Below are 20619 nucleotides of genomic sequence, written 5' to 3'. Positions count from 1 at the left end.
AATCTATTCTTGAAGCTTGTACACATGTAAATTTTTCATATTTTTATTGGAACTGTTTAGAACATGAAATAAGTACTGTTAAAATAGAAATGTTGTACAAAAATTGTATTTTCTTGTGTTTTCAGGCAAAGTTGGCAGGTACATAATGCAAATAATGTTCTGACAAGTTCAGTAAGGGACATATATTCATTGTAGACATATTTCATGTATTTACCAATACATTTAGCCTTTTACACTGGTCAATTTGTCATATCCATATGATGATGGTGATATTTATTGGAGTTGTTTCGGATTTGCTCTGAAGCAAAGTATAGACTGCAGATTAAAATTTTGACAAAAATTGTTTTTTGTCTTTTTGGATACAACTATTCATTTGGATACTACACATAATACATCTTCTTTTACATTTGCATTTATTGACTTTTTCTAAGTTTGTTGAGAACTAGTTTACAACCAATCTAACAGGTGCAGGTTGATCATTAAATACTGTCCAATGAAATGATGCCACTGGGAGTGCTGGTGGTTGAGCTAGGTGGGAAGGCTTGGCAATCACCGTTGAGAGTGCAGCCCGCTTTAAGTGTTGTTTGAATGTGTCGTCAGGAGGTTGAAGTCCCAAAAGTGTGCCAGATGAACCAGATAAATAACTTGTGTTCTTTTACTTGCCAGTTTGTCCATTTGGCTGCCTCCATAGGCAGTGGTGGAATATCGCACAGGCACACATGGTCCGTGCCCAAGGCCCTGGGCTCAAAGAGGCCCGAGCTCAACATGGGTCCTGGGCGGAGGCAGAGTGAGGGCCAGGCATGAACCCAAGCAATAATATAGGGCCCCACACGATTGATCGTGTTCACAATTTTTTGAGATGGGGCCCCGAGGGTGGGATCTCACTTTGCCGACAAAACAAAACAACTTGTGAGTGGTGATAAACACAGTGCAAAGGGAATGCTCCATCTCAAGGAAAGAAAGCACTGTGACGTAATGAATAGATTCAGAAATGTTTTCCCTGATGTTTAACTAGATAGGACTATTACAAAATTAGGGGGTGAAAAAAAACAGAACAACACAAAAAACACAATTTGTGTAATTCCTAATATTAAAACATTTTTATATTGTTTAACAAATCCACACTACAATTTATTGTGTGATCACAAAAACCCCCTCATTCGTAAACATTGTGTTTTTTAAAAATCAGAGCACCTGTCCCAAGGATGAAACAAAACTACCCCAGTGGTGCTGAAAACCAAAAAAGGTCAAAAAGGGTGATAAACACCCAAAATTAACTTTTTGACGTCATACAAGTGGCAGAACCAGAAAAGGGTCCTCAGTCTCGCACATGTGCTGGGGTGTGTTCAATTGCCAATCAGCTTGCTATCGCTCACCAAGCTCGCCGTTCCTTATCAATGGTTTTGTTGGACTGCTCACTTGAGTGCTTAAGCCACTTGAGGCCGATATTTATATTTTAATCGTGTTCCATCGTTTTGCCACACCCTGTATTATTAAGTACACATATTAAGTAAGAAAATAATTTTCCTTCATAATTATTATTACATATTAAAAAATGTCACAATAAACGTTTTTCCACTTCGTCTATTTTGAGTGTCTCATTCTGAGAACTTTTGAATGCCCATTGTATAATGTGACAGTCAAACATTTTAGCAAGAAGTGGATTTAAAATAGTATATACAATATATATATATATATATATATATATATATATATATATATATATATATATATGTATATATATACTTTGATCTCCACATGACTGTGTTCACAAGTTTTGACTACATGCTGGTAAACATGGTGTTACTTTGTTAGGTTAAATGGAAAATTTAAAATACTTCATGAAGTTTGATAAGAAAATAATACTTCCAGCTTGATGTTTCTCAACATGAAGCTGGAAGTTTTATAAACCCATTCATTTAAATATTTCTCACCAAATCTATTCACAAATCCTTCCACAGCTTCAAGGAAGAGAGGAGACATGGAAATATTCTATCTGCAATGTCTCTTTGTCAGGTCGGTAAATATGTGAACGCAAGATTTGAAACAATCAGGTTGACCCTGTTGTGTTGCCATCTGAAATGCCTGCTCGTAATGTGGGGAACCCAGGTTCAAATCCCATACACAATACGTGCTTGTCATCATCTACTATGTCGTAATTCATGTAAAACTACACTGATGTCTATGAATGCCTTTGTTCTGCATCTGATTTATGGCCATGTTCCAACATGAGCCTGAGATCACTGTAAAAACAATATAGATACAGTATGTCAAAGAAAGAGATCTTAAATTTATAAATGCATTCCGATGCCCTCACCACGTAGCCGATGACGCTGGAACGACTGATGAGACAAATTGCCAGCTGAACCATCAGTTAGCCAAATCTGGTTGGGCTTCGTTGGCACCTGGGTTTCTACACTATAAATAAAGTAACTAGTTTTACAACACATCTGCATTACAATTTGAAGTGCAATAGCTGGTAGCCCCATTGATACACATTGATGTGTCACCACTATGAAAAAAATATTGCAAGACATTGTGCAAGTTTGGCAATGTGCTTGTCCTCCACATTATATGCAACAATAAAGTGCAATATAGGTGTGTTACTTAATTGGGTCACGTGACATGTTAATTCCGCATAAACTGAAGGTAAAATGTGCACTTCTGGAAGACTGAGCATCATCATGGGCCAAGTCGTACATGCGTGTGCTGTGCTGAGCTGCATGTGCAATGAAGATATTACGTTGTGAGGTGCATTATTCAATGTGATCCACATTACCCATTTGCGACCATCACTGTTGCTCGTTACTCTTTTTGGCCATTGTACAAACTACAAACAGAACAGCACCATGACAGTCGATACACAACAAGAGCAAGTGTGTGCATGATGGCTGAAGATTTGCACATATGCTCACATTTAATAAAGTAATGACTCCCGATATACCGACCCCAAGTTAAGAATCGATATCCGAAACTGTGACCTATTATTCTAGGTTCTCTCCTTGTATTTTATAGGAAGTGAAGTACCACATGAGAGATACATAGAGATGGAGCTGGGGACAGAAAGTGAAAGTGCAGGAGAAGATGAAGACGTTCGATCAATCGGACCAAGACCACGAAGAAATTCCCAGCTCCAAAGGCACAAACGTATCGCTCCATTGCCACCAAACTCTGCATTCTTTATCTTCAGTCACAGAAACCGGTTAGGAGTTTGATGCACGACCATTACAACTCTGACATCACAATCTAAATGTATAGCTTAGACGGTGAAAATGTTTGAAACGATATTTGAATCAATAATCATGACATCTTATCGGTCAGTCAATCAAATGAAGTGTCTTTATTAGCTAATTATACTCTTTTTTTTTTCTGAAGGTCTATGATGCCATTGTGATGTTGATCAATTTACTGACCCATCCTTTCCCCCCACAGTTTCCGAGTGTTTTGTCACAAGCTTGTCAACAACGTTATCTTTGTCAATATCATTTTGGTCTTCATCTTGCTCAGCAGCCTGGCCTTAGCAGCAGAAGATCCAATCCACAGCCATGGCCTACGTAATAAGGTACAGAGCTGTTTGTTGAACTGAGGAAATTGAACAATTAGGATGCAGCAATATGTCTGATGTGAATTGGACCTTCTCAAGGCAGACTTAACTGAAAACACTCTATTCACAGATTCTGGGTCACGCAGATTATTTATTTACTGGAATTTTCACTCTTGAAATCTTCCTGAAGGTCAGAATGTTCGCAAGCACAAACAACTTAAAGCAGTGAAGATGGAATCCTCCTGTATCATATTGTAATTTAAGAAGTGTCTGTCTGCTTGTTTGTGTGTTTGTATGTTTGACTCCTATATGTTCCTGAACTGCTGGATGAAATTAATTTAAAATTGATGTTTGTACCAACCGGATGGTGCAAGCATTCGGTGTTGGGGTTAAAAGACAATCTATAGCTCCAGGTGTACCGTTATGACACACATAAAATGACGCACAAGTACCGTTAATGTGAAATTCAACATTAAAAAGACGAAGGAAAACAGCGACTGCTGGGGCGACTGAAGTTGGGTGTTGCCAGAAACGATTTATCTATATTTTTCTGAAATTGCAATGAAAGTAATTGAGAAGGCACTTTCTTCCACATTAAGTGTGCTTGTGCGTCATTATATGTATAGTTTGTACATTTTCTCTTAATGCAAGTCTGATTTTGAATTCAAAAATGCTAATTGAAAAAACAAAAATTTGGATTATTTTTTTCCTTAAAATTGAGATAACATAAAAACTTGACCTGATTGAGCGGAATGAGATGCATTTCTGAATTCAGCTTGCAAAAAACAAATAAGGACCGTTGAGAGAACCTAGACCTCTGAAAAAAATATATCAAATGCAGCCCAGTGTTTTTTAAATAAGCGCGCACACACACACACACACACACACACACACACACACACACACACACACACACACACACACACACACACACACACACACACACACACACACACACACACACACACACACACACACACACACACACACACACACACACCTCCTGACTGTTATGATGAGCATCGTCGTGGTTTATATCTCACACGGTAAAACTGCATAATCCGCAAAGAACAACCCTCCGTCTGCCACCCAGTCGATTGTTCCTGCTCATGCAAACCATTCAACCAGAAGGCACGTGATGTGATTCACGGGTGAATCGAAATACATGGAGTGTGACGAGCACTCCCCCGATCTCCATTGGACATAGTCCTACACCAAAGCGTCACCTCCAAATCAGAGGCCTCGGCCCGGCGACTGTCAAACAGACAAACATTACATGGTCCACATCAGTTAAACATCAAACGGAGTCATCTATCCGGATTTCGGGCTTATTCAACATCAAACATCACGGAACTACATATCCAGAGACATGAATACCTCAACATCCTCGCCACAAACAGTAATATACAAGATTGCAGCATCCAAGATGTCAATGAAAGCTGGGATCTTAGTTTTGACCCAGAAACCCATAATCCCAGTGGCTCTGACTCGTTGTTCAGCACTTGGATGGCCCCTCTAAAGATATCTAGCATCACCGCAAAGATGACTTCATCATCTGCATAATCGATGTCAGAGATCTTCACATTCCCAAAAGATGCACCACAACTTGATCTCTCCAAAATCTTTCCTAGAATCCAGTCCATACAAGTGTTGAAAAGTGTGGGAGCCAGTACACACCCCTGATGAACTCCAGAACAATTGGATATAAGTCAAAGATGGAACCACCACATCTCACAGCACTGTCAGTACCTATACACTATAGTTCAGAAATCAGATTGATCAGTTTTGGTGGCACCCAACGAAGACCGAGAATCCTCCAGAGGGCATCCCGATTCGCTGAATCGAGCGCTTTGCAGAGATCACCATAGGCTGCAAGCAGCCCATGCCAAAACTCTCATCTGGATTTGGTGAGGACCCGAAAAGCAAGTATATAGTCAATCGTTGAACTCTTTGGTGTAAAGCTTGACTGCTCTGGTCGCTGGTGCTTAAGCAGATGGTGGTAAACCCTATCAAGAATTATTCGAGCAAAGACCTTGCCCGGCACTGAGAGCAGCTTCACCCCTCGGTAGGTGTTGCAGTCCTGGCGATCACCCTTCCCTTTCCAGAGAGGGACAACAAGGCCCTTCTTGCAGTCAGTTTGGATTGTGCCTGTGCTCCAAACAGAGCACATAACTGCATTCAATAACCCGATTGCAGCATTTCCACCAGCCTTGAGAAGTTCAGCATGGATGTCACAGATCCCTGGAGCTTTACCCCCTTTCATCTCGTTTACCACAGCCTGTGTTTCCACAAACGAAGGTGGTCCGTCGTTGATTGGAGGGTCAGAAATTGGGATAGTAACACAGCTGACATCCAACTCAACAGCTGCTTGGTCAGCCCTCGTACAGCCACTCAAAGTAACTGGCCTAGCAGGCATTCGCAGGCTCCTCTGTCAAGAGCTCACCACCCTCCGCTCTAACTGCAGTGCACCTACGGACAGGCTTGGAGGAACACAATGCATGAATTGCTCTGTAAGCAAGGTGAGAATGACTTGACCGCAGGTGATGGGATACCACTTCACAGATTCCTCGCACATAGGCCTCCTTGTCCGCCTTAAGCGCATGTACAGTTTTACGCCTTGGCTCCCTGAACAACTCAGCTCTGTCATCAAGCTTGGCGACTATGGTCAATGGTATCCAACATCACTTGGGTGACGAAGTTCTTCTTCACCTGACGGTGGGTTCCAAGACAACCACCACCAACATCAAAGATGGTAGTTTTGAAGGTACTCCACAACTCTGCATGATCCGCTGAAACACCCAGACCCCCCAAATCCCAACTCAGCCTGTGCGCAAATACCTCACCTACCCTCTTATCCTTGAGCTTGCCAACATCCAGCCTAGGTTGGGATGGTGCCGTTCTTCCAGATTTGAGCTGTAACTTGAGAGTTGCGACACCAAGCCTGTGGTCTGTAATGATGAACTGAGCACTCCTGTGGACCCTGCAGTTCCAATAGCATCCTCCAGTGACCATCAACAAGCACATGGTCATTGTCCTTTGCTACAACATCAGCGTTGGAATACCAAGTCCAGCAACGAGCCTGTGAGTGATTCAACTATGAAACAGCCACCCTAATAAGTCCACAACTTCTTGCAAAGTCAACAAACTCAGTGCTATTCTGGTTCACAGTTCCAGACCCATGGGGATAAACACATGTCCCATAACCATCCCTGTCAGTTCCAGTTGATGCAATGAAATCCCCCAAGAAAAGAAGAGTATCTTGCCTGGGGCACTGAAAAGTGGGAACTTTGGCTGGGGCAACCACAGACTCGAGCGTGGCATTGAATGCCTTGTTTAAGTTGAGATCACTTGCCTCAGTCGGAGCATAGACAGAGGCCAGGGAAATGACACCCATGGAGTGACAAATCCTCAGTATCATAATACACTTGACCGTTGTTACTTCAATTATCATGGGAGTCAACTTATTGGACACAGCTACATCAACTCTTTGGGCATGGTAACCATCAGAGCATCCAGACCAGATGTCACCACTATCTGGTTTCAGAACTTCAGAGAGTGCTGCAATACTGAAGTTGAAATGTTTAAGCTCAGATGAAAGCAGAGACGGGTGCTCATCCTCTTTTAGAGTGAGGACATTCCAGGCACCCACCCGAAGGGACCAGCTGCGGTTAATCCAAGGAGACCTCCATCTCGTTGACGACACCTCAGTGCCACCCCAACACACACCAGCACAACCGGATCCAGGAAGGTTACCTTGTGCTTTTCCTCCTATCATCAAAGAATGGTGGTCCCAAAGGCTTTGCCTCAATCTCATTATCCGGTGAGCTGCTCTTTGAAGGGCAGCTGCACAGGAGCTACTTCTACGGAGTGGGTTTTCAGTTTTATTTTTCTTTATTTGTGTGTGTTGCAGAATGAAGTGTTTTATGGTGGTCGTAGTGCAAATCCTGCCACTAACTTCCTAGAAAAAAGATAAACCAAGTGCAGGACGACATCGGCAGACACAGTTGGGCATCAGATATGGATGGCCGTTGGCTCATAAGTTGCTCTTCCGCCCTTTGACAGCTCTTGTTTTTCATCCTGCTGGGTGTCCATATCCATATACCCTCCTCACCAGGAAACCTGATGGGCGAGACAGTTGAGGCCGAAAGCTTGTCACCATAAAGATCATCCAGAAGCCACACCCATGACTCATTTACTTTCTTCATATCAGGGTCAGGTATGGGAGCATGTGCCAGAACAGCACGTCGCCAGAACAACATAATTAGAACATTGGGATGGTTTTATCTTTGCCGGTGGTTTTGGGGGAGGGTGGGGACGATGCAAATTCTCTATGTGAATGCATATGGCGTTGCACCGCTCGAGGTGGGAGAGGGTATTACAAGTCCCCACCCTTTGCAGTCCTATACAGTATTCCTGTCCACACTTTTTTTGGTGTAGTGAGGGGTTTTGAATTATGCAGAGAGATATATTCTGGAGAGGTATTTTGAATTGAATGTTTGACTAAGTGTAATAACATAACTCCCCTGGCCTTTCCCCTATGGAGCGGGTGCTTCTAGTATATTGCAACAGTCGTCGTTCCATTTGTCCAGTTCGAATCTGGCAAGTCCTGTCAAAGCGACTGTAGAGATCAGGTGAGTCAATGGCTCCAGGCCTGATTGTGGCCTTTGATCTCCGCTACCATACCCGTTGAAAGCCAGCCATGTCCTATGCTGATGGGTGATCACATGACTGTTCTTTCTGAGGGAGGCGCACACACATTGATGCCTTGCAATGACAGTTTTGTAGCTGTGCCGAGATTCAAACCAATTCTAGATGGCTGAGGGGTGAGTGTGCATACCTCCAGGCGTTCCTGCCAGCCCCAATGTATGCTATCGGACAACTATACAGCTGGAACAACAAAACAACTTGATGAAACTTTCAATCACAAACATGGCGGCATTGGGGATCTAAAAGAGAGAAATTTTCCTTCAAAAAAAAAAAAAACAGCAAACAAAGTTGGAGGAAGTTCAGAATATTTGATGGGAAGAAAAGAGAAAGCTTGATGAGACCACACAAAAGGACTACAGACAGCAGCGCCTCAAAGGTGATACACGACACACATAATTTTGACCTTAACATAATATAATATGAATAAAAGATTCAACAATTACTTATTATTTGGGGGGCTGTCCTGGCAGGATAACTTGGAGAAATGCACAATCAGCTCTGAGCTGTCTAGCCAGGATTGGAATCTCAACCTAGCTTTAAACTGTCACCCTGATGTTTTTGCATGCATGGCGATACATCAATGTGGATGACCCACTTGCTAGCACTGGCAGTTGGTGCATGTGAAAGGTCCGAAGGTGAATGTGAAAGCTCACAAGGGGTTGGATGTGAAAAGGTGGTGGATGTGAAAAGGTGGTGGATGTGAAAGACGAATCTTCCGTGAAGAGGAGGTGAATTATCACTGACACCATGAATAAAGTTCAAATTCCTGCATTGGATTGGCAACTCATCTTGGATTGGTTGTAGCTATTATTGTTATTCTTCTTATTATTATTATTTGTTCTCACTAAATTATGATATATGGAGGTACCAAAACATTATATCTAGATGACACCAATCTCCCATGTTGTTATCAAGCTGAAAAAGAAGTGTCCGTCTTTGACACTATCACATTATCTTCATGACTTCAAACCTAAAGCAAAACATCATTCAGTGGATGGGATGCTGTTGTAAACAAAAACAATGATTGAGAAATATAATGAGTGATTGTTTGAGGTGTTGACCTCATTATCATTGTTGCCCTTGTTTTGCCCAACTACTCGCTATCACCCCATATTCTCTCCTTTCAGATGGCTGCGTATGGAGTGTTCTGGCATCGTGGGTCTTTTTGCAGAAGCGGTTTCAACATGCTAGACCTTCTTGTCGTCTCTATCTCTCTTGCTTCACTCGCCATCGAGTATGGAGAACTATTTAAGTTAATAAATAGTTCCTGTTCCCTCAACATTTAGACACAAGCAACTCACCACCTGCCAAGCTGTGGTCATTCTCGTGTGGCCATTTTGGAGTTAAATTTCTCATAATATCGACAAATTCTACATTTTTACTTTGTCACCTAAATGCAGAATGCACAATATGGTTCATTATTTTCTTTTTTCAGCTCTTTGTGATACTTTAATGTTAAAATTTGTCAACTTCTAAAAACTCAGCCATTTTTGTTGATTTAGTCCGGGAGCCAACCGATCAAAATTAAAAAAAAATTGCCCGGTCTGCTATAAAATTTTTGTGTTGATTTTCATAAAGAGACACCCTTTGAGTATATGAAAACCAATGTTGGCAATGGTGAAACTCTTGCGCAACAACACAGTCAACACTTATGCGAGCCCCCTCTGATAACAAAATGTTGGCAAAAGCGAAGATGTAGGATGGGGGTAGGGGTAATTCATATTGTCCTAAAATCATAACCACTAAACCTATATACACAAATGACCCCTCATATTAAAGAGGAGTTCATTTCCTATATCACAATTGGTGATTTAACCTACCTACAATTGACAAGGTTATATGTCAAACAACAAAAGATTTATGCAACTCAGAAATGCTTGACTATCAATGGGGTCAGGAACAAGAACATACTTTTACATGCCATGGTTTTAAGGAAGATAAAATTAGAAATGGATTAACACAATATTGTGACATGAAACATCCTCTTCAGAGGAAGAGTCACTCTCTGAAACAACTCCACCACATGAACCTCTCTGACCAAGGCATATGCATGTCACTCAGCAAGGCACAGCAGCCTTTTTGCATGAACATCGTTTCAGACATTTGGATAATTTGCACATGCAAGACACCGTTTTGTCTATGTTTGGCTTGGCTGGCTTAGACATGAGAATTGGGACCAGTTTTCCATTGATAAGGGTTCTGCCAAATGTTGTGGCTGGGGGAAGTGCTCGGTCACTGAGATGTGCACGTCTATACAGAAGCAATTGATACAATGCTCTTACAACAAGGAAGTAAAACGCATCTTCTGTTGCTGGCAGTGACCTAAGGTCTAATTTTGAAGAGACAAACATATGCTGCCTGAGGGTATCCAAACAGCTGAACCCTTTTTGGCCATGCAGAGCAGTCCAGTATACTCTGGCCTCATCAATGACACATTCTGTTGCTGCCAGTTCACTATCTCTTCCAAAATCAACAAGGTGGGGAAGGTTTCCTATCAGTCCCAGAGAAACCTGTGCCGCTCTTCTTTTCACAGGAACACAGGCATCATCCCAACTGACTGGAAGAGGGGCCTTGTTGTCCTCTCTGGAAAGGGAAGGGTGATCGCCAAGACTGCAACAACTACCGAGGGGTGACGCTGCTCTCAGTGCCGGGCAAGGTCTTTGCTCGGATAATTCTCGATAGGGTTCGCCACCATCTGCTTGAGCACCAGCGTCCAGAGCAGTCAGGCTTTACACCAAAGAGGTCAACGATTGACCGTATCCTTGCACTTCGTGTCCTCACCAAACGCAGACGAGAGTTTCGGCAGGGGCTGCTTGCAGCCTATGTTGATCTCTGTAAAGCGTTCGATTCAGTGAATCGGGATGTCCTCTGGAGGATTCTTGGTCTTCGTGGGTGCCACCGAAACTGATCGATCTGATGTCTGAACTCTACTCTGGTACTGAGAGTGCTGTGAAGTGTGGTGGTACCATCTCTGACTTATTTCCAGTTGTTACTGGAGTTCGTCAGGGATGTGTACTTGCCCCCACACTTTTCAGCACTTGTATGGACTGGATTTTAGGGAGGATGTCGGAGAGATCAAGTTGCGGTGCATCGTTTGGCAATGTAAAGATCTCGGACCTTGATTTTGCAGATGATGCAGTCATCTTTGCGGAGACTTTAGACATCCTCTTGGGGGCCCTCGAGGTGCTGAATGAGGAGTCGGAGCCGTTGGGATTACGGATTTCTTGGGTCAAAACTAAGATCCAGGCTTTCGGTGACATCTTGGATGCTGCTGTCCTGTCTGTGTCTGTTTGTGGTGAGGATGTTGAGGTCGTGGATAGATTCACTTACCTTGGCAGTGATATTCATGTCTCCGCAGGTTGTGAGCCGGAGGTCAATAGACGTCTGGGTCGGGCCTGGGGAGTCATGGATTCACTGGATCATGGGGTGTGGCGCTGCCGGTACCTGTGCGGGAGGACGAAAGTCCGAGTCTTCAGGTCCTTGGTACTTCCAGTCTTGCTCTATGGGTGCGAGACTTGGACTTTGACCAAGGATCTGAGACGGAGACTTAATTCCTTTGGTACCAGGTCTCTTCAAAGAATCCTTGGCTATCGCTGGTCGGATTTTGTGTCCAACGAGCGGTTGCTGAGAGAGACTCGGATGAGATTTGTTACCTGCATAGTCCGTGAGCGTCAGCTGCGGCTATATGGACATGTGGCTCGTTTTCCTGACGCTGATCCTGCTCACCAGATTCTCTCAGCGAGGGAGTCTCATGAGTGGAGGAGGCCAATGGGCCGACTACGTGCCTCATGGTTGCAGCAGGTTGACCATCATCTCAAGGAGATGGGGATGGGCCTGGCATCTGCCTGGGGGGTGGCCAGACGGAGGCCCCTGGAGTACCGGCGGAAAGTGGACGCAGCGACGCGCTGTTCTGGCACATGCTCCCATACCTGACCTGACCTCTTCTTTTCCCCTTCTGAATGGGTAGCTCACTGTGTCACATCCACACAACACATATGTGCACAGAAGTGTAGCTGCGACATCAAGAGGATTTTCTGGTACTTCTTGCTCAACACTTCTACCAGCTCATGAATAGGTAGGTATTGATTCTGCCGTTGTATCCAGAGTTCTTGCAATGTGTTCAAGCAGCAGAAGTGATATATACACAGCATAATTATGTCTGTATCTGTTGCATGCACAACAGCTCGATGGTGATCAAGATATTCCACACAATATGCAAGATGAGCAATAATCCTTGTGTCTGCCTCTTCATGTTCTTCACAAGGTAAGTCCAGAACTGAACTTGATGCTGATGTGATGGAAAGAGTGTGACCTTTGTTTTCCATCATACCACCAAGAATGATGGTCACTCCATCCGGAATAGCTTCAGGACTCTCACAAAGGGAAGTGCCAATGAAGTTCTGAAGATTTCCTTTATTTCTTGGATTCTTCATGAGTAAATTCCAGTCCGGAATTTCTAGACTCTTGGATGGTGAGAATTGTCTTGCCTGGTCTGTCTGGTTTCTCCTCTGCTGCTCATCACCCTTCAAAGTATGGCTATCATCAAAATCATACTGATCACCAATGATGTTGACACAGTTGCACATTTCAGGTTTCAACTGCAGGATACACCTGCTTGCGAAGATACAGCTGGGGAAGTTCACCAAATGTTTTCACACCCATTTTTTGGTATTTATTTACAAATGCCATTGTGTCTACCAGATAAACTGTGTATAGGTCACTCTGTGGTAATGATGGCAGCTGTAAAACAACATCCTGCTCAGCTTCAGCAATTAGCACTGCCACAAAATCAGACTTGTTGCCTTTGCGCATTACAAACCCCTGTGCTAAGCGTGGATCAACCTCAAACAGGGATGATGGATAGTCTGTCCACTCATGGGAAAATGCAATCTGTCTTGTGACTGGGTCGGCATCTCGATAGAAACACAGCACACGTGGAGCTGCAGTCTCATCTTGATAGATCCTGATTAAACTCTGTTTCCTTGATGGGTTTGATTTCTTCTGTGAGGAGAAAGTTACCAGCTTCAGTGGTTCAATCTTAATAGAGACCACCTCTTCTGCTTTCATAATGGCTTCCATGCCCTTAGCTTGAGCATGGACCAAGTCTTTTGAAGCATCCTTCTCACCAGTTGCTCTATTGAGCAGATCCACTTGGTTGTTACACTGGAATGGGTTTATCATCTGCTGGCATATCACTTTCTTGATCTCCTCAACATGCATATGTTCTTCTGTTGCCTGCTTTTGTGTTTCTCCATGATGAGTAGATTCCTGTTGGCCTAGATTAGCCATAGACTTTATGTTCTCTGATACAGCTGTGAGAAATGGTGCTGTCTTCACATATTTATCTCGAGCAGCTGGTGCCTGAGATATGCCTTTGAACAGAGATGTCTTCCCTTCATTGTTGTATGTCTGCTCCAGAGCCATGTCACTCCAAACACCATTGAATTTTCCTTTGGAAGAGTGAACTGTGAAGTACCCAACCTGGATCCAGCAAACCTTAACCGAACTGTGTTCAATAGAGTAAGAGGATTTTGGGGGTAGGGGTAACTTTGCTGACAAAAATGTTAATTTTCTCTTTAAAAATTGATAGAACTCACTCAAATTTGCTGTTTTAATTAGCCATGGATACCATGTTCATATCACATTAAGAGAAATTAGTATTCTAATGCAGCATCTGCCTATGATAAGAAAAGTTCTAAAGGCCATCTTCAAAAAACGTTATTTTTAAGGCATTTTTCACAAAATTATGTACTTTTACGAGGTTTACTTCCACAAAGGCAATTTTTTTTGTCATTTTACAATGCACTGATTGAATTCTTACATTTAGTTCACATTTATTTTTCATGAATGTGATTTTTTAATATTTTTAGAAATTTTATTGACAATTGCTGTTTTATCAAATTTTTCAAATCTTCCTCAAACAAAAACGTCCGCCAAAATTTTTCGCAAGAGCTTATGAATTGCCAACATTGGTTTTCATGAACTGCAAACATATATCTAAACATCCTGGGGGTGTAAAATTTTATAGCAGAGGCTGTAAGGTCCAACCCTAAAACAGCCTCGTACACAGGTTGGCTCCCGGACTAATTGCCTGCCCTCCAGGTAATTGCTCATTCTGTTCACCTGTGTCCTCCTACCCCCCATTGTTAGTCCACAGACACTTTATACCTTCTGCCATTTAGTTCTTCCATGAGCCTTATAGGAGAATTGTGATCATTGGTTGCTGAAGGTAACCTGACAGGTGTTTGCACCAGTATGGGTGTGTCAGAGGTTGAGATCTTGTAGAATGCTGTCAAATTTCAACTCGGACCTCCGCTTCTCCACATGCTTGTCCAAATCACCACACAAGTACACAGATTTTCCCCTGCTTTTGGTACAAACCACAGAGGTGAAGATATTGACCTCACTGGACATCCCCACAGGTCCAATGCCATGTCTGTGGTCAAGGTCCTCAGGGTACTGAAGGTGCTCAGACCTCTTCGAGCCATTGATCGCGCCAAAGGATTGAAGGTGAGAGAGGAAATTCTTACTTTTGCTAACATTGTCCATCTATTTGTTCAATGTCCACCCATTCCTTTCCACTACATTTCCAGTACAGTCTCTCTCCTCTCTCTCAATTGACTTTCACATATTGTATTCATTTATTTAATTTTGTACTAAAAATTGCTTGTTACCTCCACCACCGCAGGTGGATGGAGGTTATGTTTTCACCCCTGTCTGTCTGTTTGTTTGTTTGTTTATCTGTGAACAAAATATGTCAAAATGTTGTGGACGGATTCAGACGAAACTTAGTGGGCAGGTTGTGTATGTGACAGGGAAGAATTGATTCGATTTTTGTGAAGATCCGAATCCGTATCCGTATCCAGATCCGTGATTTTTTTTTTTAATGTGATTCTTCACCATTGAGTGATCGGGCTAAAACGATAGATAGCACGATATCTGAAAACGTTTGAACGGATTTGGACGAAACTTGCTGGGCTGGTTGGGTATGTAACAAGGAAGAATTTATTTGATTTTGGTGAAGATCCGAATCTGGATGCGAGAATTTTTTAAGGGAATCTTCACCATTGAGTGATGGGGCAAAAACGATATGTAGCACAATATCTCAAAAATTATGGACGGATTGGATGAGTCGGTTTGGTGATTAGAACAACCGATTAAATTTTAGTTCAGTCGGAATCCAGATCCAGCCAGTTAGTGGGATAAAAATGTAAACTAATCAGCCTGGCGGAGGCTTGCGCTCTACCGGGTGCCCTTTTTGTTTGACTTGTCCTTGCAGCCCGAGAGGGTGAGTTAAAAACCTTAAAAAAAAATGTAAACACAATGTTGCAATTAGAATCGTGTAACAAATGCAACAAATTAGAATTAAAAGAAAAACCTAAAAAGTAACAGCTTGTACACTATCTTATGAAAAGTCATGGTACACCACTTCTGAGCTATAAAAATTGCCCACTTGTGCACATGATTTTCATTCCCATGAATATGATCAACAGACATGGTATTGATAGCCAGGGAATAGTCCCATTGCTCAGTTTTGGATCATCAAGTCCTAAAGGATTAATGGAGGTCTGACCAAAAATGACAATTATCTGCAATCAGAGAGTGGGCACCTCCATCGAACGATAACCATCCTGAAATCAACCAAGGGGGAAAATGACAACTGACAAGATCAATCTGGCAGACCATCAAAATCCCTTCCAAAGGGAATCAAACCTGGAAACAGATTGTTGGAATAAACATACTCCCTTCATTATGTGACATTCAACCTTCATTATGTGACAATGGTTTTGGAGAAATCAATCAGACTCTTGGAAAGTACACGTACAAAGTACACGATTGTGGAGTCTTAAAATGTGAAAACTGTCTCAAGATACATGTAGTTCGAGTCTGATGGCGGAGTTTGTTGCTGTAGATGTGATGGAAGGTGGATGGGGGCAATGGAGGGGAGGGGATGGGAATCGATTACCGACTCAACAACCGCAGCCACAAAATCTGAAATTGGAGGATGTACTATCCGAGGAATCGCAGAATATTCCACCTACAACCAATCAAAAACTCGTAACAAATGTCATTGTCTGGGGTCCAGGTTGTGTTTAGTTTCTGGTAAATTGAAGTGCCACACTCCGATGTTTGTCATGGCTTTGGGTTAGGCAATGTCAATAAAATTGTGGTGTTCCATGAATTTTGTAGTGCGCAACTTCGCAGATAAAGAGATCATTATCCTATGGTTCTATGACTCTTATGAATAGAAGAGAGCCTGGTAAAACGAGGATTCGGCGTGTTAATCGCCATGAAGAGCTCACTGAGCCTGTGGTGTGAGTGTTTGTACAGCATGTGGTTCAGTGCGTGTTTGTGGCACTCCGCACCATCGGAAACATCCTCGTCGTCACAACCCTGCTCCAGTTCATATTCGCCTGCATTGGGGTCCAACTCTTCAAGGTAAACGCACACACCACTCGTCCACCTGGACTCTTCGTCGATTCTCCACGACGAGGTAAAAAGTTTGATGATCACCTGAAAGGCACATTTTGAATGCGATTTTTTTTTTTTCCAAGCATGTTAACTGTCTGTTTGATACAGATAAAATCGTTTTGGAGTCATGAGAGACAAACTTCCACCTCTTCCTTTTACCACTGTATAAATATCCCACCGACGTGGCATTTTCAAATGATGATGCAATTGGTGGTCCAAACGATGAACAAACATCAAACTGGGATCATGATGGTGTTTAAAGCATTTCAAAGGAATTATTGAAACAATTCCACTTTTCAGCAACATTTAAGCAAACTGCAGCACCAACTAGAATTCTAAATAATGACTTATCTCAAACTTCTGTCACCAGAAGTTCCTTCATGAAACCATTATTCCTCCTGCAGGGAAAGCTGTATCAATGCACCGATGACTCCAAACATTCACGCCAAGACTGCAGGTGCGGCGATCGCGTGGCCCATCGTTAACACACCTGAATGCAACACGACCCGAATAACCCTAACCCTAACCCTCACAGCTTGTCCTTTGGAGCACGTTGTTAAAAATCACGTTTTTAAAACCAGATCCTGCTCTCATTCGATGAATCATGGATTCATGAGGCATCACCACCCAGCAGGGCTTGCACCAATGAAGAAATGTGCATGTCTCGTCATGTGACCGGTCATCACACACATTTGTCTCATGCCAATGACCCTCAGATGCCATTTACATCATTTATCAATCGCATATTGTGCCTTGTGAAAGCAAACATTGTAGACAGAAACATTTGACTACATCTGTGCATCATGAGCTGCACAACGCACATCACAAAGTCACAGTTATTGTGGCACATTCATCTGTATTGATCACTGACGTATACAGTATTGACACCAACAGAAAATTATTTTTAGCCTTAATTGTTATCACCAAAATCAGAGGTGTAATGGTTCGAGCATCCACTCTGAGTCTGGTTTGGGGATTTCACCTGGGCCAGGGTTTGGGGATTTGGGGGGAGGCGGTGGGCCTGGGTTTGGGGATTTGGGGGAGGAGGTGGGCCTGAGTTTGGGGATTTGGGGGAGGCAGTGGACCTGGGTTTGGGGATTTGGGGGAGGCGGTGGGCCTGGGTTTGGGGATTTGGGGGAGACGGTGGACCTGGGTTTGGGGATTTGGGGAGGCGGTGGACCTGAGTTTGGGGATTTGGGGGAGGCGGTGGACCTGGGTTTGGGGATTTGGGGAGGCGGTGGGCCTGGGTTTGGGTATTTGGGGGAGGCGGTGGACCTGAGTTTGGGGATTTGGGGAGGCGGTGGACGTGGGTGTGGGGATTGGGGGGAGGCGGTGGACCTGAGTTTGGGGATTTGGGGGAGGCGGTGGACCTGGGTTTGGGGATTTGAGGGAGTTGGTGGGCCTGGGTTTGGGGATTTGGGGAGACGGTGCGCCTGGGTTTGGGTATTTGGGGAGGCGGTGGACCTGAGTTTGGGGATTTGGGGGAGGCGGTGGACCTGGGTTTGGGGATTTGGGGGAGGCGGTGGACCTGGGTTTGGGGATTTGGGGGAGGCGGTGGACCTGGGTTTGGGGATTTGAGGGAGTCGGTGGGCCTGGGTTTGGGGATTTGGGGGAGACGGTGCGCCTGGGTTTGGGGATTTGGGGAGGCGGTGGACCTGAGTTTGGGGATTTGGGGGAGGCGGTGGGCCTGGGTTTGGGGATTTGGGGGAGGCGGTGGACCTGGGTTTGGGGATTTGAGGGAGTCGGTGGGCCTGGGTTTGGGGATTTGGGGGAGGCAGTGGGCCTGGGTTTGGGGATTTGGGGGAGGCGGTGGACCTGGGTTTGGGGATTTGGGGGAGGCGGTAGGCCTGTTTCGTTTCAAATCTGACTCCCCTACAATGATCACAGAAAAACATTCTGAGTAGTTGTTAAAAGTAATTCAAATCCAAATGTGCCAGCACCAGCTGTGAGCATTGTCTGTTGCTGGAACAACATTGTCTGTCCTCTCCAACACCTCCACCCTGCCATTTTGTTGTTTTCTCCCTTTACAGATTGTGTTACACATTCTTCGACATTGGTCCATTATGTGATGCCTTTCACACAAAATTTCTATTTTTCCAGAGGATATTTCTTCGCTTACGATTCCGACGAGGAGCCGAGTGTGAAAAAGCGAATTTGGCAAAATAACCAACTCAACTTTGACGATGTCATCTCGGGCATGCTGACCCTCTTCACCGTCTCCACTTTTGAGGGATGGCCAGAGTAAGATATCCTTTTTGAATTTCACTAAACCTTTTTGGCCTGAGCTTTGGGAGCACATAGTCACTCATCCTCTTTTGTTTTAACAGTAAGCAGCACCAGGAGCACTTTGATTTCTGCAGCAATATTTTGACAGTTTATTCATTGGGAAAAGAGCATGCCAAAGCACACTGCTGATGTTTAATTGCCATCTTTACTATTAATTAACAACCTTATTCTCTGCAGCCTGCTATACAAGGCAATTGACTCCTTGGCTGAGGACCAGGGTCCAGTTTACAACTACAGAGTAGAGGTCTCCATCTTCTTCATTGTCTACATAATCATCATCGCTTTCTTCATGATGAACATTTTTGTGGGATTTGTCATCATCACCTTCCAAGAGCAAGGCGAGCAGGAATTTCAGAACTGTGAACTGGATAAGAACCAGGTGAGTGGTTGTGGCATGCTCAGTGAGATGGGATGAATGGGAGGAGTGTAAGGTGGGGTAGGATATGGGGCAGGGTGGGAAGAGGGGTGATGAAAACATAAAATGCAATATCACCAAAAATCTGTTCCCCTCACATCTATGCCAAATCTTTTTGTAAAACACTCCCTGGGCTTACAGTGTAGCTTATAGGCAGTCATCCCCTTTGAGCAGTGTGGCTGCATTCAATTCCTGGCCAGATTATAAATTGACGTCCTCATCCCTCCTTCGGAGGGACTTTAAGCCTGATTGTCCCATTCTACAAGCATACAGTGCTCGACATCAACATTCCACAGCACTTTTTTTTTCGAAGAGTAGGCCATCGTGTGCTGGTGCCTTGGCAAGATTTCTTCACTAACTTTCTGGGGCATGCATCAATGGCACGGCGATATCTCCACCATGATGCAACCAGCAGACCAAATTAATCGTTCAATCTCGGTCAAAAATGCATTTGCAATTTAAAAAAAAAGAAGCTTTTGTGCAGCTCAGGTAACGTCACAGGATAGTATTTTCATTTAGAAAGCTCAACTAGAAGGGCACTCAGTAGAGCACATACCTCCGCCACTCATTGCCTGATACATGAGAACATATCGGGCCCATTACATTTTAAAAATATGCTATATATCGTTTTTGGCCCTATCTCTCAATGGGGAAGAATCACTTTAAAAATTGAATAATTCTTGCATCCAGATCCTGATTCGGATCTTCACCAAAATCAAATCAATTCGTCCTTGCCAAACACGAAACATGTGCACCAAGCTTCATCCGAATCCGTCCATAACTTCTTCAGATATTGTGATATACAGGTATATCAGCTTAGCCCTATCTCTCAATGGTGAAGAATCACTTAAAAAAATTCTAGTAGCCGGATCTGGATTCGGATCTTCACCAAAATCTAATCAGTTCGTCCTTGTCACACACCCAACCTGCCCTCCAAATTTCATCCAAATCCATCCACAACTTATTGAGATATCCTGCACACAAACAGACAAACAAAAAGACAAGCCGGTAGGCGACGATGGGTCGCCGAGCATGGAAACTAGAAGATATAGAGCGAAATGGATGTCATATAGCGGATAGGGAATCACCTTAAGAGTATGCATATCAAATCTCATCCAGTTCCATCTACTGATAACTACTCGGTATCCATTTGAATGAAAAGTACCGAAAATGCGGTTTGAAATCGGAAATCCCC

General features: G+C 43.6%; 1 protein-coding gene across 5 annotated transcripts in view; it reads left to right on the top strand.

Annotated features, from left to right (window-relative positions):
• Positions 1–20619, top strand: part of LOC147018129 (voltage-dependent L-type calcium channel subunit alpha-1D-like) — a 140881-nt gene that overhangs the window by 88236 nt on the left and 32026 nt on the right. For 4 of the 5 annotated variants that reach the window (XM_085897487.1, XM_085897488.1, XM_085897490.1 and 1 more), the window contains 10 exons: positions 1962–2016; positions 3016–3202; positions 3433–3562; positions 3675–3734; positions 9379–9503; positions 14674–14761; positions 16583–16690; positions 17128–17180; positions 18824–18964; positions 19187–19388. In XM_085897487.1, the coding sequence (XP_085753613.1) occupies positions 1962–2016; positions 3016–3202; positions 3433–3562; positions 3675–3734; positions 9379–9503; positions 14674–14761; positions 16583–16690; positions 17128–17180; positions 18824–18964; positions 19187–19388 (1149 nt within the window). The remainder of the gene's footprint in view (positions 1–1961; positions 2017–3015; positions 3203–3432; positions 3563–3674; positions 3735–9378; positions 9504–14673; positions 14762–16582; positions 16691–17127; positions 17181–18823; positions 18965–19186; positions 19389–20619) is intronic. The other variant, XM_085897489.1, reaches the window with a different exon arrangement.

This window comes from Eptatretus burgeri, chromosome 10 (assembly GCF_056783735.1).
Source record: "Eptatretus burgeri isolate ZD-2024b chromosome 10, Ebu_testis_v1, whole genome shotgun sequence".
Classification (NCBI taxonomy): domain Eukaryota; kingdom Metazoa; phylum Chordata; class Myxini; order Myxiniformes; family Myxinidae; genus Eptatretus; species Eptatretus burgeri.
Note: the sequence above shows the minus strand (reverse complement) of the source record. Positions and strands in the feature narration are given on the sequence as shown.